General features: G+C 41.3%; 1 protein-coding gene across 1 annotated transcript in view; it reads left to right on the top strand.

The window, feature by feature from the left end:
- MAPK11 (mitogen-activated protein kinase 11) overlaps nt 1-25,635 on the top strand; it is a 49,108-nt gene that overhangs the window by 14,400 nt on the left and 9,073 nt on the right. Inside the window, exons 2-9 of the mRNA XM_081330161.1 lie at nt 10,130-10,259; nt 12,664-12,722; nt 17,334-17,445; nt 20,394-20,423; nt 20,749-20,796; nt 23,440-23,554; nt 23,657-23,728; nt 25,124-25,203. Of these exons, the coding sequence (XP_081186287.1) occupies nt 10,130-10,259; nt 12,664-12,722; nt 17,334-17,445; nt 20,394-20,423; nt 20,749-20,796; nt 23,440-23,554; nt 23,657-23,728; nt 25,124-25,203 (646 nt within the window). The remainder of the gene's footprint in view (nt 1-10,129; nt 10,260-12,663; nt 12,723-17,333; nt 17,446-20,393; nt 20,424-20,748; nt 20,797-23,439; nt 23,555-23,656; nt 23,729-25,123; nt 25,204-25,635) is intronic.

Below are 25,635 nucleotides of genomic sequence, written 5' to 3'. Positions count from 1 at the left end.
AGTCAGCATAGCTGACTCAAGAATTCTGGGAGTTGAAGTCCATGAGTCATAAAAGAGCCGAGGTTGCCTACCCCTGCTCTAGCCTAACCTGATCTTTCAGGTCTTCCAACAGTGCATTGTAACTGAGCTTATCAACTTTCCTGCTGGTCATCAGCTTTTTTCCTTTCCTTCTACTTTTCCCAAAATTAGAACTTTTTTCAGAGAGCCGGATCTTTACATGTCATGTCTGAAGTAGGATGTCTGAGCCAGTCATTTGTGCCCTAAGTGAGAACTCAGGCTTGATTTGTTCAATGACCCATTTATTGGTTTTCTTAGCTGCCATGGTATTCTTGATTATATTAAATTTGAATCCCATTTTTTCCCCTGTGTTCCTTAATTTTTATTACTAGAGCTTGCAGATCTGTTGGGTTTTTGCTATCAGGATAGTGTTATCAGCATAGTACAAAATATTGATATATTGTTTTTCTTTTCATTGTTAAAACCGTGCTCATCTTCCTCTAGTCCATCTTCCCTTAATATATATTCAGCATGTACCGTATATACTTGAGTATAAGCCGAATTTTTCAGCCCACTTTTTGGGCTGAAAAATTCCACTTCGGCTTATACTCCAGTCAACAAAAAAAACTTACCGAGGACTTGTGCGCGGCCGAGGCTTTGGTGCTTCCGGGATCGCCCGCACCTCTCCCAAGCCACCGCCGTCCGAGACCTGCCGAAGTTTGGGGAGGTTTGGGGAGGTGCGCGCGCACCTCCCCAAACTCCGCGCCTTGCCTGCCTGCTTCTTTCCGCAGCGGAAAGAAGCAGGCAGGCAGGGCGCGGAGGAACGGAGACTTGCCGACGTTTGGGGAGGTTTGGGCGCCTCCCCAAACCTCGGCAGGTCTCCGTTCCTCCGCGCAGACCTGCCGACGTTTGGGGAGGTTTGGGCGCCTCCCCAAACCTCCCCAAACGTCGGCAGGTCTCCGTTCCTCCTGCCGACCTTTGGGGAGGTTTGGGCGCCTCCCCAAACCTCCCCAAACCTCGGCAGGTCTCCGTTCCTCCTGCCGACCTTTGGGGAGGTTTGGGCGCCTCCCCAAACCTCGGCAGGTCTCCGTTCCTCCTGCCGACCTTTGGGGAGGTTTGGGCGCCTCCCCAAACCTCGGCAGGTCTCCGTTCCTCCTGCCGACCTTTGGGGAGGTTTGGGCGCCTCCCCAAACCTCGGCAGGTCTCCGTTCCTCCTGCCGACCTTTGGGGAGGTTTGGGCGCCTCCCCAAACCTCCCCAGGTCTCCGTTCCTCCTGCCGACCTTTGGGGAGGTTTGGGCGCCTCCCCAAACCTCGGCAGGTCTCCGTTCCTCCTGCCGACCTTTGGGGAGGTTTGGGCGCCTCCCCAAACCTCGGCAGGTCTCCGTTCCTGTTTGGGGAGGTTTGGGCGCCTCCCCAAACCTCCCCAAACCTCGGCAGGTCTCCGTTCCTCCGCGCAGACCTGCCGACCTTTGGGGAGGTTTGGGCGCCTCCCCAAACGTCCCCAAACCTCGGCAGGTCTCCGTTCCTGTTTGGGGAGGTTTGGGCGCCTCCCCAAACCTCCCCAAACCTCGGCAGGTCTCCGTTCCTCCGCGCAGACCTGCCGACCTTTGGGGAGGTTTGGGCGCCTCCCCAAACGTCCCCAAACCTCGGCAGGTCTCCGTTCCTGTTTGGGGAGGTTTGGGCGCCTCCCCAAACCTCCCCAAACCTCGGCAGGTCTCCGTTCCTCCGCGCAGACCTGCCGACCTTTGGGGAGGTTTGGGCGCCTCCCCAAACGTCCCCAAACCTCGGCAGGTCTCCGTTCCTGTTTGGGGAGGTTTGGGCGCCTCCCCAAACGTCCCCAAACCTCGGCAGGTCTCCGTTCCTCCGCGCAGACCTGCCGACCTTTGGGGAGGTTTGGGCGCCTCCCCAAACCTCCCCAAACCTCGGCAGGTCTCCGTTCTTCCTGCCGACCTTTGGGGAGGTTTGGGCGCCTCCCCAAACCTCCCCAAACGTCGGCAGGTCTGCGCGGAGGAACGGAGACCTGCCGAGGTTTGGGGAGGTTTGGGGAGGCGCCCAAACCTCCCCAAACAGGAACGGAGACCTGCCGAGGTTTGGGGAGGTTTGGGGAGGCGCCCAAACCTCCCCAAAGGTCGGCAGGTCTGCGCGGAGGAACGGAGACCTGCCGAGGTTTGGGGACGTTTGGGGAGGCGCCCAAACCTCCCCAAACAGGAACGGAGACCTGCCGAGGTTTGGGGACGTTTGGGGAGGCGCCCAAACCTCCCCAAAGGTCGGCAGGTCTGCGCGGAGGAACGGAGACCTGCCGAGGTTTGGGGAGGTTTGGGGAGGCGCCCAAACCTCCCCAAACAGGAACGGAGACCTGCCGAGGTTTGGGGAGGTTTGGGGAGGCGCCCAAACCTCCCCAAAGGTCGGCAGGTCTGCGCGGAGGAACGGAGACCTGCCGAGGTTTGGGGAGGTTTGGGGAGGCGCCCAAACCTCCCCAAACAGGAACGGAGACCTGCCGAGGTTTGGGGACGTTTGGGGAGGCGCCCAAACCTCCCCAAAGGTCGGCAGGTCTGCGCGGAGGAACGGAGACCTGCCGAGGTTTGGGGAGGTTTGGGGAGGCGCCCAAACCTCCCCAAACAGGAACGGAGACCTGCCGAGGTTTGGGGACGTTTGGGGAGGCGCCCAAACCTCCCCAAAGGTCGGCAGGTCTGCGCGGAGGAACGGAGACCTGCCGAGGTTTGGGGAGGTTTGGGGAGGCGCCCAAACCTCCCCAAACAGGAACGGAGACCTGGGGAGGTTTGGGGAGGCGCCCAAACCTCCCCAAACGTCGGCAGGTCTGCGCGGAGGAACGGAGACCTGCCGAGGTTTGGGGAGGTTTGGGGAGGCGCCCAAACCTCCCCAAACAGGAACGGAGACCTGCCGAGGTTTGGGGACGTTTGGGGAGGCGCCCAAACCTCCCCAAAGGTCGGCAGGTCTGCGCGGAGGAACGGAGACCTGCCGAGGTTTGGGGAGGCGCCCAAACCTCCCCAAAGGTCGGCAGGAGGAACGGAGACTTGCCGAGGTTTGGGGAGGTTTGGGGAGGCGCCCAAACCTCCCCAAAGGTCGGCAGGAGGAACGGAGACCTGCCGAGGTTTGGGGAGGTTTGGGGAGGCGCCCAAACCTCCCCAAAGGTCGGCAGGAGGAACGGAGACCTGCCGAGGTTTGGGGAGGTTTGGGGAGGCGCCCAAACCTCCCCAAAGGTCGGCAGGAGGAACGGAGACCTGCCGACGAGCCGCGGCCACACAGGGTATTCCTGTGTATTCAGGCTTGCAGAACGGCGGATCGGCTTATACTCGAGTCAATAACTTTTTCCAGTTTTGGGGGGTGAAATTGGGGGTCTCGGCTTATACTCGAGTCGGCTTATACTCAAGTATATACGGTAAGTTGAATAAATAAGGAAGTGTATACAGCCTCGTCATATTCTTTTGCCATCCTAGAGCTAATCTGTTTTATCTTTTTTTTCCATATTGTGCCTTCTGCATGTCTATTCTTTCCACCTGGCCCGTAACTGAGTATATTGGAACCAGTTTTGAACAACCTTCTCTTCTCGCAAGAGACTATATGATTTCAAACACCATACATTTCTTTCCAAACTTAGGATCTCCTTGTACGTAGTCACATCATGTTTGAAACCAGCATGTATATTTTCTATTGCATGTTTTGGAATTGCCCACAGTGGTATCTTGCAATCTAGCTTATGTCTGTACTTCTTCCAAACTCTCAGCAATGCCTGTCTTAAAATATGCACTCTAAACACATTGTCTACCTTCTTGTCATACAACAAATATGCATGCCAGCCAAACAACAAATCATGGCCCTCAAGATTTAATAATCTCTTCTGTGTCAAATTAATCCAATCACTTATTCCTACTAATGCAGCAGCTTCATAATATAGTTTAAGATTGGGCATTTTAAGCCCACCTCTCTCACGAGTATCCTGCATAATCTTAAGTTTAACTCGTGGCTTTTTCACTGCCCACACAAATTTATTGATACCTCGCTGCCACTCCTCCAAATTAGAATCTTTCTTAAGAATCGGTATCATTTGAAATAGAAATAAAAATTTAGGCAGGACATTCATTTTCACTGCTGCAATCCGTCCCAACAAAGACAATTGCAATTTTTCCCAATTCTCCAATTCTTTTTGAATTTTCCCCCATAGCTTTTCATAATTATTTTTATATAACTTTGTATTAGAGGGCGACAAAAACACCCCCAAATATTTAACCCTTTTAACAATCTCAAATCCAGTTAGTCCTTCTAAAAGAGCCTTTTGCGAAACTGTCATATTTCTGACCAAAATTTTGGTTTTCTGTGTATTAACTTTAAATCCAGAAACCTTCCCATATTGTGTTATTATCTCCATCAGGTCCACAACAGAGTTCTCTGGCTGGGTCACTGTAACAACCAGATCATCTGCGAATGCTCTCAATCTATAATCCTGATCTCTAATTTGTATCCCCTTAATTTTTTCCGAATTCCATATTTTAACCAATAATATCTCTAATGTTAACACAAATAACAAGGGCGATAACGGACAGCCTTGCCTTGTGCCCTTCTCAATATTACATGCTTCTGTCAAGCTATTATTAACTATAATTCGGGCAGTTTGTTTTTGATATAATGCCCTAATTGGTTGCAAAAAATTTTCCCCAAAATCCATTTTGTCTAAAACTTTTAACAAAAATTGCCAATTCAATTGATCAAAAGCTTTTTCAGCATCTAAGAAAATTAGCGCCGCAGAGATCTGGTTGTTCCTTTCCAAAAACTCTAACACATCAACTATATGCCTCACATTATTTTTCATTTGCCTACCACTAATAAACCCCGTTTGGTCCCCATGAATCACCTGTTGCAGAACCCTCATCAATCTATTAGCCAAAACCTTAGCAAATATCTTGTAATCTGTATTTAAAAGCGATATCGGTCTATAATTTTTAACTTGAGTAGCATCTTGGTCTTCCTTCGGAATCAAGGAAATAAAAGCTGTTCTCCAAGACGGTGGCACCTTTCCCCCCCTCTGGATTGTCTGGAACAGTTCCTTTAACGGTTTTATCATCTCTATTTGTAGATTTTTGTAATAGGCCGCAGTCAAACCATCCGTACCTGGTGCTTTATCCACCTTCAATTCCTTAATTGCTGTAACAATTTCCTCTTCTGTAATCAATTGATTAATCCCTTCTTTTTGTTCTTGCGTAAGAACCGGAATGCTAGCATTTTCCAAATATATATCAATGTCTTTTTCATTAATTTTCTCCTTAGCATATAATTTAGAATAAAAATCCACAAAAGCGTCCTTAATAAGGTCCTGTTGAAACACAACCCTTCCTTTATGCTCAATCTTGTCTATATTAGAAGCCCTTTGTTTTTTCCTCAATCTATAAGCTAACCATCTTCCTGGTTTATTAGCGTTGCAAAAAGTATTATGCCTGGCAAACCGCAAATTGGTTGCCACTTGGTCAGCCATTAATTTATCAAATTGTCCTCTTAACAATTTAATAGCCTCCTTAGTTTTCACATCCTTTGAGTTCAAAATCAAAGCCTTTTCTTTTTCCTTTATTTCATTCTCCAGTTCTTTCCTCCTAGCTTCCACAGCACGTCTATGTTTATTATTCATATATATCAACACCCCTCTCATGTAGGCCTTGCTAGCATCCCACACCATATCCATAGAGGTACCTTTGTTCATATTAGTTTCAAAAAAATCCTTCATCCGCTGTTTACATTCTTCCACATTTCTCTGATTTCTAAACAAATTCTCATTTACGCGCCACGAGCGCCTGTCTCTTTTCTCCTTATCAATCTCTAACCAAACTGGACTATGATCAGAGATAGTTCTTGCACAAATCTTCACCTTTTTAGTCCTCAAAAAAAAGTCATTAGTCACCAAAATAAAATCAATCCTCGAAAAAGATTGATGTCTATCAGAATAAAAAGTATAATCCTTTTCCTGCAAGTGTCTCTCACGCCAAATATCTCGCAGTTCCAAGTCATCCTTCATTTCAAAAAAAGATTTAGGCAGTCTAGCATGACTTGGAATGCGCTTAAAAGCTCCAGCCTTATCCATCTGTACATCCAAAACACCATTCCAGTCCCCCATAAAAATAAAAGATTTATAATCCAACTGGGTAAGCTTTGTATGAAGTAAACTAAAAAAGTCAGCCTGTTGTTGTTGTTGATTAGGGGCGTACAGTCCAACTAAAAGCGTCTTTTTGCCTTCTAGCAACAAGTCTATCAGTACATATCTTCCATGCTTGTCTGCTTCAATTAAGTCCGCTGTTATGGCACTTTTAATATAAACAACCACTCCATTTTTCTTATTCATTGCAGAGGCAACAAAGTGCGTACCCAGTCTTGAGTTCAATAAAAGCTTTTGGTCCGTAGCCCTAATATGCGTTTCTTGCAAACATATAACATCTATCTTGAATTGTTTTAAATATTGAAAAACTTTCTTTCTCTTCTGTGGTGAATTTAGTCCATTAACGTTCCAAGTCAAAAATTTAGTTGCCATGCATATCCTCCCAAAGCTCTTGAAGCACTGCTTTGATAGGACTATCTTTAGGCCGTGCTCCTCCCACTGCTTGGCTATGAGTACGTTGTGAAGATTCCGAAGACTTTTGCTGGTCTTGTTCTTTTATTTTCTTTGCTCGTTTTAAAGCAGCACGCGTTACCCTTTGCTCTCTAGGATCATCCAAAGAAGCTATAGCTTGATCTCCTCCAGCACCGTTTTCCTCTACTTCAACCTCTTGATGTTCTCCCTCTCCAGATCCCTTTGCAGCTTCCAAAAGTGTTAATGAGGTTGCTTTTAAAACGTTATTATAGAAATCACGCGCTTGCTTCACAGTAATCAGCCGGTACCTTTTGCCTTCATACATCACCATCAGCCCATCTGGAATCTCCCATCTGAACCTTATATCTCGTTGCTTAAGCTCTTGCACAAGAAATGTGAAGTCTTTCCTTTTCCTTAAAATCTTTGGAGGAATTTCTTTTAAAACCAAGACTTCTTGATCAGCAATCACAACTTTAGCATCATAGGCAGCTTGTATAACTTCATCTCTAATTTCTCTTTTTGCAAAGTAGACCACCACATCTCTAGGCAGCTTTCTCTGTCTAGCAATCCATGAATTCACACGGAACACTTTATCCATAGCTCCTCTTATTTCAGATGCTGGCTGATTCAATACCACTTCGAGAGCCTCAGAAATCAGCTGCTTTAAATCTTCCTTAATATTCTCTTTTAAGCCTCTGATTCTAACAGCAAACTGCATCTGGTAATATTGAGCAAGACTTAATTCCCTTTCCATTTTATCTCTTAAATCTTCATTCTCCCGTACTTTTGCTTCTAGTATAGCATTCTTTTGAGTCAAATCATCCACTTTTTCATCCAAATCATCCACACATTCCGCCACTTTATGCACTGAAGACAAAATGTCTACCTTCATCACGCTGAGCTTCTGTTCCATCCTCTCTTCTATTCTCTCCTCCAGTTTCTCCAATTTCTCCTCCATCTGTGCAAATTTATCACCCATTGATTGATTAATTGATTCCAAGAGTTTATCCAAAGCATCTCGTAAGTCCTTCGGTGTCAATACATCAGGAGGATGCAACGCCTGTAATGATGATTGTTGTACCGGAGAAGATCCACCACTCCGAAGAGTTTTAGGGGGAGGTTTAGCCGCCATCTTTTACTTTCAATTGTGACGCACTTTCACTTAGTTTAAAAAGTCCAGCAAGCTCGAGAGTAAAATAAAATAATCCTCTTCACCTTTCCCTCTTGTACCGCTCTGCCTGCTCCTTTTAATCCATAGTCCTTCCTTCAGGCAGGGGTGGTCGCAGACGCCTGGCTCTGCTCCAAGAAATCCGGAGCAGAGACGCCGGCCAGCTGGGAGCAACCCAGGCTTCGGGGGAGTTCAATCCTTCAGCCGCCCAAGCTCCAAGCTCAGACGGCCCCGGAGAACTCTACCCCTACCTGGGGCCTCACCCCCTCCTCTTCTCCCGAGGAGGGGGCTTCAATTTCGCCCGAACAGCTGATCGGCGCTGTTTCGGGCGAAAAAAACACTCAGCTGAGCCGCGGGCAGCCCTGTAAGAGAATCTGTAAGAGAAACCCAATGGGTGCTAGCCAGCAATTTTGTCAGTGATGGAGTTGGTGTCCATATCAAAATGTAATAATAATAATAATAACAACAGCAATAATAGCAGTAGCAGTAATAACACACAAAAGAACATAAAACCCAGCGAAATAGTGAGAGAGTCATTCCTGAATACAGATTTGTCCTGAATACAGCACAAGAAAGGATGAGATGGGAGAGAGGTTGCATAAGATAGCATTGGAAGATCAGATTCCTATGATAAAATATTACAGTTGATCCTGAGAGAATGCAAGAAATTAAGAATGCATGCTTAAAGTTAAAGTTAAAGTGCGATAGAATTTAATATCTTATTGTTGTTTGCATATTTTAGATTGTTTGTTTGTATTTTTATACCCTGTATTTAGCTCTGGGAAGTCGGGGAGGGGGGAGGGGAGGGGAGAGTTGGGGAGGTTTGGGGAGAGGGGAGGGGGAGGGGAGGGGTTTTGTATTCAAAAATGTACTGTAAAACTTCAATAAAAAAAAGAATGCATGCAGAGGAGAAGTTATTGTAACAATAGGAGATGTCAGTTATCTCTGCATAGATTGGGTGCATTCATGGCATGGATCATGACAAAGAAACCAGACTGTTAAACACTTGTAAGTGTTTGTGCCTTAGAATAGTCTTGGAATCAATTAGAGGGGAAGCAACTCTACACTTAATTCTAAGTGGTGTCCATGATCTGCCATGAGATGCAGCTGCTGTAGAACCAGTTGGAAACAGTGATTCTAATGCTCTTACACATAGCAACCACACAAATGAAAAACTGCTAGTAAGATCCAACACTTTCACTGATGATGTAGCAAGAGAAACATTTCAGAAATGAGACAACTGGTGGGGGAAAAAAGGCACCAAAAAGAAAAGTGAAAGGACTCGTATCACTTCATAGTGCCTGAAGGTTAATTAAAACCATAGTAACTAATTCTCTGCTCGACCATATTCTGCATTAGAAGAACAGATCAACCAAATGGAGGAAAAAGGCAACACGGTTTCCTAGTAGTATCTGGGAAGCCATAACAGTTAAGAAATCATCCTTCCAGAAAAGGGAAAAAAAGGAGCCCAAACACTGATCAACACCCCCCCCAAATGTAAATGATGATAAAGACCAGGGCTTTTTTTGTCATAGAACGCTCAGAACGGAGTTCTGGCACCTTTTTTGGATGGAACCTTGCATGGTTAGCAAGGCGGGTTATATGACATGTGTGAGTTCCGGCACCTTTTTCTTTTACAAAAAAAGCACTGATAAAGACTACAAAAATAATATTTGAAGAGCATATGGCAAAAACTATTAAAGGATACAAGAATAATTTCTTTACATATATTTAAAACAGAAAATGAGCAACAGAACAGCTGGGCTGCTGGAGGACAAAGAAGTGAAATGGATGTTTGAGGAGGTTATGAAGATTGCAGAGAACCTCAATGAGTTCTTGGTCTCTACTGCAGAGGATATAGAATAGGTACTTGGCTTCCTGTTCTCAGGGAGGAAAAAGAAACAGCAAATTGATGTAACAAGACAAGCTATTTCATGACACCTCGACCAAATGCACTTTAACCAATTACCAGTTTCTGATGACATCTGCTTTTAAACTGAAATTGCTGATCTCTTTATAAAAATATAAAAATATCTTACTCAAATTAATTGCAGTGACATATAATTGGAAGCTAGAAAGAAATCCAGAGGAATTCTGGGAAATTCCCTTTCTATGTGTTTGAGACAGGTTGATAGAAAGGCATATTGTAGAAGTGCAGCTTCATTGCTAGTTAAGTAGCGCAATTACATATGGGTGTTTGATGTTTAATAATGACAATGCGCAAAATAAAGTTAAACTCTATAATAAAGTTGCATTTTTTTTTCACAAAATGAACGAACAGTCATAACTGTTTGAAAATAGAACTAAAATCAATTGCTGGTTTCAGTTTGAAATGCGAAAATAAGTGAAAAAGGTGAGGTGAATTTTAAAATATATTTTGATTTTGTTTCAGTTCAGCATATGATACCAAAACAAGGCAGAAGGTGGCAGTCAAAAAGCTTTCAAGACCTTTCCAGTCCCTCATTCATGCTAGAAGGACTTATCGGGAGCTTAGATTACTCAAGCACATGAAACATGAAAATGTGAGTGGAAAAACCATGTTATGTAAACCTCCAATAGAAATGGCAATTTGTCTTCTGTTCGGTTTTACTGAAGCAGTAATCAGAAAATCCCTCATTCATACATAGAAGGATAATTTAGCAAGAGCACTTGAACGCTTGTTACATTCTTGTGTATCCTTAGCTAACCTTACATCCAAGTGAAGATCAGGTTTGTGGTTCTAATAGAAGCAGGCTTTAGCAGGTCTGAGCAATTTGGTTCAAGTAATCTTTTTGTGTTCATTTTAAGAGGACTGGAATATTGGTAAATGAAGAGTACTGAAGAATAAGGATGTACTTCATTTTGTTTTCAGTCTTTTTCCCCCAAGACTGTGGCTTTTGTTAGGCATATGGTGTTAGCCTACAATGTTGGGTTGAAAATATATTAACCATGATGCTATGTCTTTAAGATGTTAATTGGCCAATGGGTGTGTAAGTGTTCTCATGGCCATAAGAGGAAGCTAGGAACGTAGCTTCTTTCTCTCTCTGAATTCACTGCTCTCTACTATTACTGTTTTTGCTCTGTTATATTGACCTCTGGACCGGTAAGAAGACTTTGTATTTTGGATTGCTACTTGGACTGTTTATTTTTGACTGTGCATTTTTGTTCTTACACCACCTTAAAGTAAACTACTTTTTGCTTTTACAACTCGGTGTACTCTTGTGTAACTCTTACTGCTCTCAGTACCCTTCCTTGTCTGTGCAACTCTTTGATAGCCACAAGGAGACCTCTGCACAACAAATTCCTTAACAGCTTTAATTAATCAGGCAGTTTACAGTCCTAGCATTAAAGATATTTTTTAAAATTATTCCTGCAAAATAAATGCAGTGTTTTGATGAAGGCTGAATTTTGAGATGCAAATGCAAAAAAAAAACACCATTCACCAACAATGTAGAACTTTTTTTTACATGATTAGAATCAACCGCTAACCATTCAGATTGTACCACAAAAAAAATTAGTTCATTTATAACATAAGATCAAATAGCCTAATTGATATACAGGAATTCACTTAAAAGGTTTTATTTCATTAAGGTTTTTTTCTTGCTTAAAAAAGGGCTGAGTTTGTTTTGCAATAATTATGGAGTACAGAGCTAGTTAGCAATAACAACAATAGAGGTGGAAGGGACCTTTGAGGTCTTCTATCTAGTCCAACCCCCTGCTCAGGCAGGAAACCCTAGTTCAGTTATAACAGCCTTGATCATTTAAAAAAGGGGGTTTCTCATATATTCCTTTCTTTCTTTTGGTCCTTTCACACCTCTTTTTTCGGTAGACCATATTAAATTTGCGTGTTCCATCCAATCTTGAAAAACCAGGATGGTGCATACATATTTCATTTCATTTCATTTCATTTCATTTATTATATTTGTATACCGCCCTTCTCCCGAAGGACTCAGGGCGGTGAACAGGGCACATATAAAAATACAGAATACAAAAATTAAAAAAGAATTAAATAAGAGCCCGAGCTAAAAACAGTAGAATAATATAAAAATCCACAATAAAAACCCCAGCACATCCCCCATCAGGCCAGGCCGGCTTGTTAAATAGGTAGGTCTTCAGACCGCGTCGGAAGGAGCGAAGGTCAGGTGCCATCCAGAGCTCAACCGGCAGCTGATTCCATAAAGGCCCTCCCCCTGGGGGCCACCAGCCGACATTCTCTGACCGGTGGCACCCTGAGGGGGCCCTCTCTGTGGGAACGCACAGGGTGGAGGGAAGTTGACGCCGGCAGCAGGTGATCCCCAAGGTACTCCGGACCCATGCCATGTAGGGCCTTGAAAACCATTACCAAAACCTTAATGTCACTGCAAATTAGAGTGACAAATCAGAATAAATGTTAATTTGGGCATAGATTGTGATGTAGAAACAGAGTGCCAAATTTTTTTTATAGCATGACTCATCCCCAAATCAACATGCATACATGTTTACAGTGAAAGTATCCACAATGCTGGTTGTATAGAAACAAGTGGCAATATCAGTATCTGTATCCTGCCCTATAAATCTTTATTTTCATGTTTTACTCTAATGTTAAATGCTTTTTTTAAAAAATAAATGAAAGATGGAGGCTTATTTGAAGCATGGTAGGAGGTATGTAGGCATAGTAATGAATAGGCAGATATTTCTTAAAAACCTGTTCCTGACTTGGGAACAATCTAAATCTGAGCTATGAAAGAAGAAGAAAAAATCAGTCCTAATCAACCTGCAAGTACAGTTGCACTCTTAGCAATTAGAATTCAGCAGTTATATACAACTGATATTGTTGACTAAAGTATGCCAGACCTCTGTTTCTAGTCTCAGTTGTCTTTGTCTAGAAATCTTCAAAATCAGTGTGTAAAATCCTGTAGTACCCTATGCGTTTCAGTAGGTAAAATAAAAATTCTTTTTTTGTTTCAGGTTATAGGATTACTAGATGTTTTTACACCTGCAGCATCAATAGAAAATTTTAACGAAGTGTAAGTAAAGTTTGAAATGAAATGGATAATTGGCAAGTTACTGGGATATGTAGCATTGGCGTTAGATAGCCAAAATCAAATGTTTGTAAGTAGAATTAATTTCAGTGATATAATGAAATATGTGGTTAACTTTTTCTATTGCATCCCGTCAAATCTCATAATAATGTTTAATTGTGATGGAGGTACAACTATCGGGATACAGTTTTTGGATATGAAGAACCTTAAAAGGGATTTTGGCTTGCTACTGGAAGTAGGATGTTATAAGATGAATCATCTTTTTGTTTAATCTTCTTTTGTAAGGGCAGTAATTTTAAATGTTTTTAAAGAAATGTTAAATGGATTAAGATGCTTAAGAAAACAGCTCACTTAGAGCAAGGGTCCCCAACCTCCGTCCGCTGACCGTATTGGGCCACAGGCACTTAGGAACCGGGCCACACAGCTGGAGGTGCGCTGAAAGCGCGTCTTCCACCTTGTTCTGTTCCAGCCTTTAACCGGCCCTGCAGAAATGTCAGGGACAACCCCTTTGTTATATTCAATAGGCTGGAATTAAGCCAACCAAATTTATTTGCAAAAACTGAACGAAACAGTTCAAAACAGAGTAAAACAAATACAGACCGAGACTATATCAGAAGCTCTTCAAACGGTTGCCTTCAGCAACCAGCACCTCCCACACATTCCCCTTTTAAACAACAGTCTCAGGGCATGGCTTCTCTTTGCCTCCTCCCGAGGTGCCTCATTGCTTTTCTTTGTTCACTTCTGCTTGTCTGCCTCCTGCTTCAAGCATCCTTGAACAAAGCCAGCTGTGGATCGTCTTTGTGTAATCTTTCAGGCTCACACAGCTGGGTCTGAGGAGGAACAAGATGGGAGGGGCTGGCTGAGAGCTCTGCGATGCATCTGCAACCAAAGGCTCTCCAAACCCCTCCTCCTCCTCAGAATTGTCTGATTCAGCTGCCGAAACCACAGGCTGACACTGAATCACAACACACCTCCAGGAATGCAGCAAATCTGCAGGGGTCTGGGCCAGGCGGGAGGGGGCAGGGCAGAAGCTGTCTTGCTCAGTGCAAGGTCCTCTGATGGCTGCGCTTGCAACTTGTTTGCAACATCTGACCTCCGCATCCTTCCTCCTCTCCCTCCTGCTGCTTCTTCTGCCATCTCTTCTTCTGCCTCCTCCTCCTCCTCTTCCTGGTCCTGCTCCCTCTTCCTCCTGCCACTTCTTTTTCCTCCTCTTCTTCCTGCCACTTCTTTTTCCTCCTCCTCTTCTTCCTCACTTTCCTCCTCTTCCCCTCCTGACACCCCAGTTGGGCTCACACTCCCTTTGTGCAGCTCTCCCGAGTTTGCACGACACATGCGCGCCAGCCCAGCTTGCAACCAGTGGGTCCCCCAAAACCTCGTTGGAGGGGGACCCGCCCAAGGTATCTGTGTGTGAGGGTTTTCTTTCTCAGGGTGCAAATAGGGGCAAGGAGACGTTACCTTTCACCTGAAGCACTGTATCTCTCCAAGGGATTCTCTCTCTTGTCTGCACCTTTTCCAAGACTGCTGGGCTCCATTGCACTTCAGCTGGAGATTTTTGCCTTTATTTTTGTGCTCCAGGTGCCTTGTGTTTTGGCAACATCCTGCCTTCTTTTCGAGGTTTAATTTTGTGTATTTGTGTGTGTGTGTGTGTTCCTGCTTTCTCCATGCAACTTTCCAGATTTGCAAACCAAACACTCCTACTCGGCTTGCAATGCGAGAGAAGAGGGGAGAAGCTACATTTCCTCTTAAACACTGTGTCTGCAATGGAATCCCTCTCTCATATGCACCTTTTCCAAGACCGCTGGGCGCTTGCACAGTGCCGAGTTGATTCTCTTCCTCTCCCACCAACCCACCCCTCTCTCTCTTTCTCAGCACTTCCTCAGCATGCTAGGTCTTTGATTTGTTTTGCTGGAAAGCTGAGTTTAAGATTGTCTCTTTTCCTTCCCGCTTTCTTAGAAGCAAAAAATCACTAATACAATGCAATACAATAATAGAAATAAAGTGCTTTCTTTCTTTCTTTACTTATTTACTTATTTATTCATATATATATACCACTTTAAACCACTCCAAACCACACAATAAGCAAACTGACACCCACTATAAAAACATGGCACCACCACAAACACGAAGCCGAACAAAAGCAGCACAACTCACCAGCTCAGGTCTAAGGCTGGCAGCTGAGACCAGCCCATCCACTCAAAACACCCCCCCAACCAATCAGAACACACACCCCATTCAAAACACACTTCCACCCAATCAGAGCACACCTCCACCCACAGAACACACCCCCTCTGGCAGTTTAAAAAAGAGGAACAAACAGTCACTACCACATGCTTCTCCCAGAAGAAGGAAGCTGAAGCCACCAGCCTGAGGATGACGGATGGGATTTCGTCGAAACGTTGCTTTTACATATATATGTTCCTCAGTGGAAGAAATATCATCACGGCAATCAACACCTGGGCAATTCCAGTTATTAGATACACAGTTGGAATAGTGGATTGGACTCAAGCAGAACTAAAAGCAATGGATAGGAAAACCAGAAAAATAATGAAATGAATCAAGCCCTTCACCCATGCAGTGACATTAATAGACTCTACCTATCAAGGCAGATAGGTGGGCGTAGAATGTTATAAGTACTGTACATCAGATGGTTGAAGAAGAACAAATGGCTTTTGAAGAATATCTGAAGGACAATAAGGAAGATGCACTGGAGTTGGTATATCATAAAGGCTTACTGACTATTGGAGAGACCAAACTGGCCTACAAAAATGACCAAATGAAGAAAAGAATGGAGGCATGGGAAGACAAAGCACTATATGGCCAGTACATTAAAAAAAATAGCAGTCAAAGCAGGTAATAAGAAGAAAGAGACCGAGGGATTAATTCCCACCAGTTCTTGCTTGCAAGCAAATGATATTACTTGCAGGTCTTCCAATGCACCATTGCTGCTACTTTGTCATGCCACTGCTTGTAGTCAGTCTGTGCAATCTTCTTGCAGCAGCTTACCAGATGGTCCACTGTTTCTTCAGCTTCTTTGCATAGGCAGCACTTACTATTGTTTTCTTTTCAGTTCTGACTTTGTATGCATATGTCCTAAACCTGTAGACCTACAGCAGTACAAACTGCAAAGTGTAAATTGTATAGTTTAAGCGGTGCTGTAGCTGAGCTGGTAGAACATACAGTTGGCAGCTTAAGGAGAATTTGTCCTAACTCATTTGTGTGATGATGAAGTTGGATCCATGCAGTTGCCATTTGTGGAAGACCCTTAAGTATGAATTGCGAAACTCCATGGAAATATCAATCATCTGTTCAATTGAGTATGTCCATTGATGGGACATACTTAACACAAGCAGTAAATTACTTCCAGTAGTATATTTTATAATGGTTTTCTTTTCTGAGCCAAGTTGGGATGTGTCTTGAAAGAGTAATTGGGAATCCATTGCCTGGTAATTTATATAACCAGAGTATTGATTAGTGGTCCCTTACCTGGATTGATAAATAAATAAATAATATCTTGACATTTTATTCTCTTAGATTAGCAGTCCACAAACGTTTTGGCACCAGGGACCGGTTACATGGACAATTTTTCCACAGACCAGGGGAGGGTTTGGTTCTGCTCCCTCAACTGCTGCTCATCTCCAGCTGTGTGGCCCAGTTTCTAACAGGGCACAGATCAGTACTGGTCTGTGGCCTGGTGTTGGGGACCCCTGTCCAATGACCTAACATTTATTTTCCAATATTTCCCTGTATGAGCAGTGAGAAATGTATGGCTATCCAGATACATATTTCTGGAATCTAATTCCCATCACATCTGATGACTATTTTAAATACTAGGTTAGAGAAGAACTGGAGTCCTAGATAATCTTTGCTTTGAGATAACCTTTTCTCTCTGAAGCAGTTTCTTAGAGGGTGAGGGAGGTTACACTATCCCTTGCCTTTGCCCTTCTCTTGTATACTATTGGCTTAAACGTCCACCAAAATCTGTGTACTGGAGCCAGAAATTTCCTTCTAACAGGAGAAAATCTTCTTTGCATCAGACGTGAACCATTGAATCTGATTTCACAGTTGTGTTTAATTGCCCCTAATTTCCCTCTATCAATTAAGATTTCAGATTTGGCCATTAATCAGGCCTAGTTGTATCAAATGCTTGTAGGATCCATAGCCTGGAAATTTAAATTGTACTAGTGTATCTATATGTATGTATGTATGTGTGTATGTGTATGTATGTATGTATATGTGTGTGTGTGTGTGTGTGTGTGTATATATATATATACAGTATATATATATATAGTTTTCAAAGCAACTCTAAAAGCAATTATATATATGTATGTATGTATATGTGTGTGTGTATATATATAGTTTTCAAAGCAACTCTAAAAGCAATTATGTGTGTGTGTGTGTGTGTGTGTGTGTGTGTGTGTATAGTTTTCAAAGCAACTCTAAAAGCAATTATGGTTGAAAAATGATTGAATCTATAAAACCATTAGAGCTGTAATTAAAAAGAAAAGCTATTAAGACTCTGAACTCACTGAGGATTACTTTGCAGTGAACAAGAAATTGTACTATAAATGTGTTCATAATCTTGGTTTTGATTTGCAGGTATCTTGTCACCAATTTAATGGGTGCTGACTTGAACAACATAGTAAAATGTCAAAAATTGACAGATGACCATATACAGTTTCTTATATATCAGTTACTTCGAGGACTGAAGGTAAAGCCACGGGGACATTTCATTTAATTATTTATTTAACAGTATTTGTAGTCCACTGCAATCCAGTAGGACTTTGGGCAGTCCATCACACCATACATTCAAAGCAAAAGGAAGACAAAGTTCATATACAAATAGTAACAATCATCATTCAGAATCTTAAGAACGAAGGCAAATATGCATGCCCCGGGATAATGCTGCAGAATCCAACCTGGGTCGGTCACCCGGACTTCTGGAGAGAAGTTCCTTGAAGATGGGTTCCAGCATGAGTTGAAAGCTCAGAAGACAAAACCTCTGGTACCAGCAAGTATTTGGTCTTCAGTTTAGGGTGTGTGTATGTGTGTGTGTGTATACATGTCCCAGGATAGTGCTGCAATTAGATCCAATCAAATTTTTGAAGATGTCTATAGAGTAGTAGGAGTCATCTGCCCCTCGGTGGGAGAATGTTTCATAAAACTGAAATTCCAGTAAAACTGGAACTTTTTTCTTCTTCTTTTTCTTCTTTTTCTTTGTGCTCTTCTTAGGGTTTTCAACTACAAGCAGCCTTAGACTTTACAACAATTCATTTAGTGACCGTTCAAAGTTATAATGGCAATGAAAAAAAAAAAGACTTATCGCTGTTTTTCAGAGTTATGACCATTGCAGCATCCCCATGGTCATATGAACAAAATTTCTGCACTTGGCAACTGGCACGTATTTATGATGCCTGCAGTGTCCCAGGGTTATGTGATCACTTTTTGTGACTTTCTGACAAGTCAAGTCAATGGGGAAGCCAGATTTACTTAACAACCATATTACTAACTTAACAACTTCAATGATAACAACTGTTGTAAAATGGGGCAAAATTTACTTAATTGTCTTACTTAGCATGAGAAATTTGGGGCTCAATTGGGGTCATCAATCGAAGACTAATTTTTTAAAAAAAAATTATGAAAGGAATTGGAAATACATCTTTCAACTGATAAATTTTAACTCCTCTGTGTAAGCTTGCACCCAATGAATTAATAGTCACATTTACTTACTTGAGATCTTCCTTCTAGCAAAAACTGTTGAATCAAATATTGAATGCTTTTTATATCAAGGGGTGCTGCTTATTTTATCTTTTATTCATCTATTAATTACAAAATGAAATTAATTACACAACAGTGCTTCTCCTTGCAAACCTGAGGGTTAATGATCTAATTTGGAAAGATATGGAATGCAAAGCCTGCCATTTTAACATTACTTTATCAATTAAGTAATTAAACAAACTTGCATAACTGTGCATCTACCTGAAGGAATTCCGGGGAGCAAACAGATTAAAAATACAATACTCTAAAAATAAAAAGTCCACTTAATAGTATAAACAATGCAGTTGTTGTCCCAAGAAAACTCACATTCATCTATCAACCAACCACTATGCAAGCTCCATCAATAACCTGGCCCTAGTGCCTTGGGAAAAGCCAAGTCTTCATTGCATTCCTGGAAGCCCACAGGGTCAGGACCCTTCGTGCCTCCTGTCTCACAGAGCAACTCTGTTCAGTTTCTAAATGAGATATAGATGAGAGAGAGAGAAAGGGAAGGAGGAAGAGATGATGGAGAAAGAGATTGAGATTTCCCTGTGTTCTTACCAGCATTACAATTCTGTATTTTGAGTCATGGAAAGTTGTTTCATAAGACAGGCACCGTGATGCAGAAGGTACTATTGTATCAGATTATGTATTGAGTCATATTTTGACTTGGAAATCAATAGATTTTTCCCTTTCTTTATTATATTGTTGTAAAACATACCTCATTATATTATTTTGGTAGAATGGCATTTATGCTGCACAGTATTGACTAAAGATTATTAATACTCTGATGTTTAGACAATTTAGACATCAAATCTTTCTGAATCTGATATTTGGAGGTTAGCTATAGCTATCCAGTAGAACTAAGAATCATAGAACTGAGTATTTGAAAAGAACCCAAAGTATAACCTAATGCAGCCCCTCTGCAGTAAGCAGGAAGACCAATTTCTAATATCTGAGCAAAGATATTTGTGCTTTTGCAGGACCCCAACAAACTGAGAACCAAATATGCTTTTGCTGTTCTGAAATGACTGGAAAATCCATATATATCCTCTATATCAGACATGTCAAACACAAGGCCCGGGGGCCAGATCCGGCCCGCGAAGTGGTTTCATGCGGCCCACGAAGCCATCCTGGAAACAGTGAGGGAACGGCCCCCACTGCCTTGGCCCTGGCCCAGAGACCCTCCTTCTGCCAGAGATCTGTCCCACTCCTGCCCAGGCCCCCATAGGCACCCTTGATGCGAACGATGTAGAGCTGGCCACGCCCACCCAGTAGGCCATATGCACTCTAGCCACGCCCACCCAGTAGGCCACGCCCACCCAGGCCATACCCACCCAGCCCCCTGAGGGCAACCACAATGCTGATGCGGCCCTCAATGAAATTGAGTTTGACACCCCTGCTCTATATCTATGCCCACAAATACCTACATAAACAATATCCATTCCCATGGTATTCTTGCTGATGAGTATTTTTTTTACAAGACACAGAATATGCAGCTTTATAGAGAGAGTTTTTGTGACTTTGAAGTTCCATGCACTTTGGAATAGGAATTAAAATAAGTCTATCAGCCAAGAAATGAAGAACTGTTGTGGAAAACGTTTCTTTCTCTGATTTCCAAGAAGAGATAGTTTTCTAACTGGCAATCTTTATTCTCTAGGCCCCTAGATTGGATTGCAAAGAGTAATGGAATTTGCACTTTAAAACACCATTTAAAATGTAACCACAGTCCTTGTTTGATTCATTACTATGAGTTTGTAGTATGGAAATAAATGCAGCCTAACTAAATCTTTACTTTATAAAAAAAATACGAGTCAAAGCAAATGGTTTCTGATAATCATGTTCATTCAACTGTATCTGATTTTTGATTTTGACCTTACCTGTTTTTTGTTCATGTTGCAGTATATTCATTCTGCTGGAATCATTCACCGGGTAAGTTTCAATCACTGAGAAGATGCTTTGTGTACATCTCCACTGACTAGTTTCATCATCTTACACATAGCAACCACACAACCTAAAAACCTGGCTCTTTGTGCTATCTGGCCCGGACTGAGGGGTTTTAATGATTTTAAATTGTGATTTTGACTTTTTGGGGCTATACTTAATTTTATTTTATTTTAATTTTATATTGTATTGTTTTTAAATTCTGCCCTGTAAACCGCCCTGAGTCCTTTGGGAATAGGGCAGTATATCAACTGAATAAATAAATAAATCTTAAATTTAGCCTTGTTTTAATAGTCTTCTCATTCTGATTCAGGACCTGAAACCCAGTAACTTAGCTGTAAATGAAGACTGTGAATTAAGGGTAGGATTCATGCTATTTTGATTATTGCAGTATTGTTTAGACTGTCTGTCTTTCTATCATTCGATCAGAATTTGCCACCAATCTCACTACAAGACAACTTTGGGCAGCTTACAAGATTAAAAGCAATAAAACTATACAAATATACACACTTATGTATGGTAACAATAACATTTTAAATTATGGTAAAGAGATAGGGAGGGAACAAGGGTTGAATTCATATACCGTGTGTGTGTGTGTGTGTGTGCGTGTGTGCGCGCGCGCCTGTGTTCGTACACAGTATAGTGTGGTTGCTATTGTTTTTCTGCTTCATACTGATGTAAGAGGAAAAAATAAAGTGTCTTTCAATTCATTGTCTATTATTCCCTAAGCTAAATGATATTTACAGAAAGCGTGATATTCATAGAATTATCTAATTTTAAAGTGATAGGAAGCATCTTGATTATTAAATAGGCTGCTCTGGAAGTTTTGATTCTTCATTCATAACAGTAATTGCATCTAAAGTAATTGTGCATAGCTGCACATCAGGCCATGCAGGTATAAATGAAAGAATTGATATATACAGTATCTACATTGCTTGAATTAAAGCCTAACCTTTGGAAAGGAAAATTAAACTGCTATATATTAGCAAAAAATTAGGAATCTCCTGAACAGATGACAAAATTACTACTAATTTTTTTTCTGAATTTTTATACCAAGATACAAAATTCTGTTTTAGGACATGTCACTTAATAATGTTTGTACCCCAATTTAGGTAGTAATGCACAATAATGTTTTCTCTAAAGATAAAGATAGGCATTGATAAGAATATAAGTAATTATACAATTAAATAATCAGTTTAAAATTATTCATCACTTGCATAGTGTTTCATGGAATGTGAAAACTTGGCAAAAGACAACAACAAATGCCATTTGCATTTGACCCAGAATGGAATCTCTACTCCAGAAAATGTTACAATAAATTAACCCCACTCCTACTTAGTAGCACTTATAAAAAAAATCCTCTGACCTGATCTGATAATTAAGTAGAAAATGATCCTGATAATTAAGTGAAGGAGAATATATGAAAAGCCAATTAACTTCAAATAGCTTTATTATGGATTTGGTGAAAGAGGGAGGGAAAAACCCCTGGCATCACTAGAACAGTTAACAACAATTACATCTTAGTACAGTGTTTCTCAACCTTGTCAACTTTAAGATGGGTGAGCTTTAACTCCCAGAATTCCCAGTCATCATGCTGGCTGGTCTTAGCTGTCATTTGTTCATCATTGCTACAGAGCTTTGTAGCAGTCACAGATTACAAAAGAAAGGATAGTCTGTTTTATCCTTGGGTTATATTTCATTTAAAAGTTATTGTCCTGTCCTATAAAAGTAAATTATATATTTGAATGTGGTATTGAAAGTATGCTGACCCAGTATAAAGTTTCATGCCAATATTTGCATGATTAGATATTCTGTTAATCCCTAATTTGATTGTTTGGAATAAAATCCATATATCTTTATATTGCAGTTATCCCTTCCACCCAAACTCAACATGTTTTTTTGCAGTAGAACATAACCCTCCCATCCCATGACAATACCCAATTTATGTTACTTTCCTATCCCTAGAAATCGGAACCCCTTTCCTATGTGATTAATGGGCACTGTGTCAACAATGCCTCAAGTCAGTATAACAACATGACATCAGATCCATTCAGTTGACTTACAAACAATTATGTTGGGGTCTTTATGTGGATGGGATCCCTACCTGTTGGAATGCTGAACTAAACCTACATGAGTTTAACAATATCAAAGAGCCACAGGTTCCTCCATTGCTAAGCCATGCAGTCTGGCCTTGGTGGACATCAAGGTGTTTTTTTTCAGGGATATAAATTAGCCAAGTATTTAGATTTTAGCATCAAGGTACCATCTTAAAAATCCAGCCTCTCTATGATTTTAAGTATACAGTGAATATACTGGTGTTTTGGCTGATATTTAAGATAATAGTACCATTCCACTGAAAACAATCTCAAAAATATTGTCCTCCGCTACCAACTTTATATTTGGGTCTGCGCTGGCTTTAAGAAGAGGTAGTGAGGAAATAATCATAATTAGCTGAGCCAACCCATTGCATTATGGTTCAACAGAATTACATGTTATTTTGCTTCAAACCTCCCCTTAGTTTGTTGTGCTCTATTTCAAAGTACTGTGCAGGCCAGGAGATTGCAGTATAACCTGTCATGTAATTTAAAGGCAGAAGAGCTTTGTTAACTAGTTGGACAGCTAATGCTTGTTTGTTTTTTAATTTGTCTGGATTTGAATCACCAGATGATGATGATTATAATTATATCCTCTCTCTGTACAATTCAAGGAGTGTACAAAAGCGACTACCAGTTTCCCCAACAGCAACAAGCCTATGAATTTTCTGGGTTGGGCTGAGGAAGAGTGACTGGACGAGAGTCACCCAACTGGCCTTCATACCTAAGGGAGGACTGGAACTCACAGCCTCCTGGTTTCTAATCCAGTACCTAATCACTGTACCACACTGGCCTTCTAGCTTGGTTCACTTGCCAATGCAGTTTTTCACGAGTTATGATAATCAGAGTAAAGAGCGGTGGGAAATTTAATATAACTAAAATAACAGGAAACTTTATTCATTATTCTGTAGATTTTAGACTTTGGCTTAGCCCGGCAAACTGACGATGAAATGACAGGCTATGTGGCAACCCGGTGGTACAGAGCCCCAGAAATCATGTTAAACTGGATGCATTATAATCAGACAGGTAAAGTAAATGTCCTTTCTTATTGATTTGTACTATGATATATCTATAGTAAGCTCTTGGATTGTACAGAGTCTCTTGATTTGTGCATTTATGTCTTGGCAGTTGATATTTGGTCAGTTGGATGCATCATGGCAGAGCTGCTGAAGGGGAAGGCTCTTTTTCCAGGAAATGACTGTATCCTTCCTACAACCCCAACCCAACCCACTCCCCACCCAACCCACTCATGCACACCCGTGGTAGCAGGCTGCAGATCTTGCTTTGTACTGAAAGCTTTTAAGACAATATTAGTCATTAAGCAAAATTGCTATAGCAGACATGTAGCAAATAGCTAAAGTGACTGTTTTTCACAGCTGGTAATAGCCATTAAAGGCTCAGAACATAATGTGTCCTCAAGCTGCAGTAAGCCGACTAAATTTTGTTCTTGTATGTCTCATTTAACTAATGACCAGCAAACAAGCGCAGCTTACAACAGCCAGTAGTTTGTGAGTTGATGTTGAAGGCCAAAGCTGCTGAGAAATTCATAATTTGTTTGGTAAGCATGAAAGCCAGCTGCTAACGGTAGTAGCTTTTATAGGAAGCTGCCCTTGAAGCAATTTAAGGAACTGGGCATAACAGTTTGTGATATGATGTAATAGTTTTTAAATAACAAGACCTGGTGATTTTTACACTTCCCACCCCAATTTCTAGGTTGCAGGGATTTTGTAGACTGGTGATACAAGATAATGCTGATGCAAAAGCCTGAATAGAAAATATTTTCATTCACTATGAAGGGAAAATAGGATCTTTATATAACATTGGAAAACATGGTTCCTTTCAATGGCCAACATAAGGTATTCTCTTGGTTTGTGCCATTATACCATCTCATTTTAGAAAATAAAGAGATATAATTGTTCTGTGTGAAGAATAATAGTGTTCAATTATGTTTTAAGCCACAGGTGTCAAGCTCGCCATGTTGCAACGTATCGCAACTTTTTTTTTGCATTGCCAGAGCTGGGGTGGGCGCAACCAGCCTGTGGGCCAGCAGTTTGACACCCCTGTTTTAAGCTCTTTCAAGCAAATAATAACCTGATTGAAAACTGCCCAACTTAAGATGATGAGTAATGGTGAAATGCCTTCTGGTGACTTAGGAATTTGATGTTTCTGCTTACCCCTTTAACTGGATTTCTAAGGGCTCTTTAGTGTCATCTCAGTGGGTGTTATTATAATTTCCTATATATCAATTGGGCCTTGTCTTTGCCCAATATAATTTTATTCACACCTAATCTAAACTATAATTGGCTTGTTTTTGTTGGTTAATATAATATGTGAATTACCATTGTAGCTTTATCATATGTAGGAACCATCTGTGCCTTGATCAGCAACCATGGTTTTAAAAACTTTTTATTTATGATCCAGGCCAATTTGTTGATAGAAGTGTCCATCTCTGTATATCATTTTTCTCATTCTCATTTCTGTTTCAGATAACAGAACAAAAGAACTATATGTGCATTTGGCAGTTTACAGTATATGTGCATAAAACTCCTTTGCTATCTTTCCTATCTTTCTTGTAGTTTTCTTAAACCATTACAGATATTGACCAGCTGAAACGAATAATGGAAGTAGTTGGTACACCTAGTTCTGAACTTCTCAAGAAAATATCATCAGAGCATGTAAGTATGATTTGTTCATAGCATCATAATTAATTCTTCATTTAATGTGTTACATGACTGACACTGATTTCCTGGTAATGTTTTTTTCTTCAGTTGCATGTTTTTATCAAGTTAATTTTCAAATATGAGTGATCTTATTTTTTCCCCAAAAATCCAAGCTCCAAAGAATTTGTGTTTTTAACATGACCCCATTGTGGGTTTCTGGGTATCAAACAACCAATAAAAACATTTGATTCCTAGTTAACACAATTAACCAATTGCCGAAGAAAATATTTATAGAGAAGCACCCTTAGGACAGTGCCATCCTTCAGGAAAATATAATTTCCCCAGGAAGTCTACATATTCTTTTTTTGAAATGTTCATCACATTATATGGGTCTTGTTTTTTATTATATGAATCTCTATTTACTTGAAATATATAAATTAAACTTTT

Source organism: Vipera berus (genome assembly GCF_964194415.1).
Source record: "Vipera berus genome assembly, chromosome: 6".
Classification (NCBI taxonomy): Eukaryota; Metazoa; Chordata; class Lepidosauria; order Squamata; family Viperidae; genus Vipera; species Vipera berus.
Note: the sequence above shows the minus strand (reverse complement) of the source record. Positions and strands in the feature narration are given on the sequence as shown.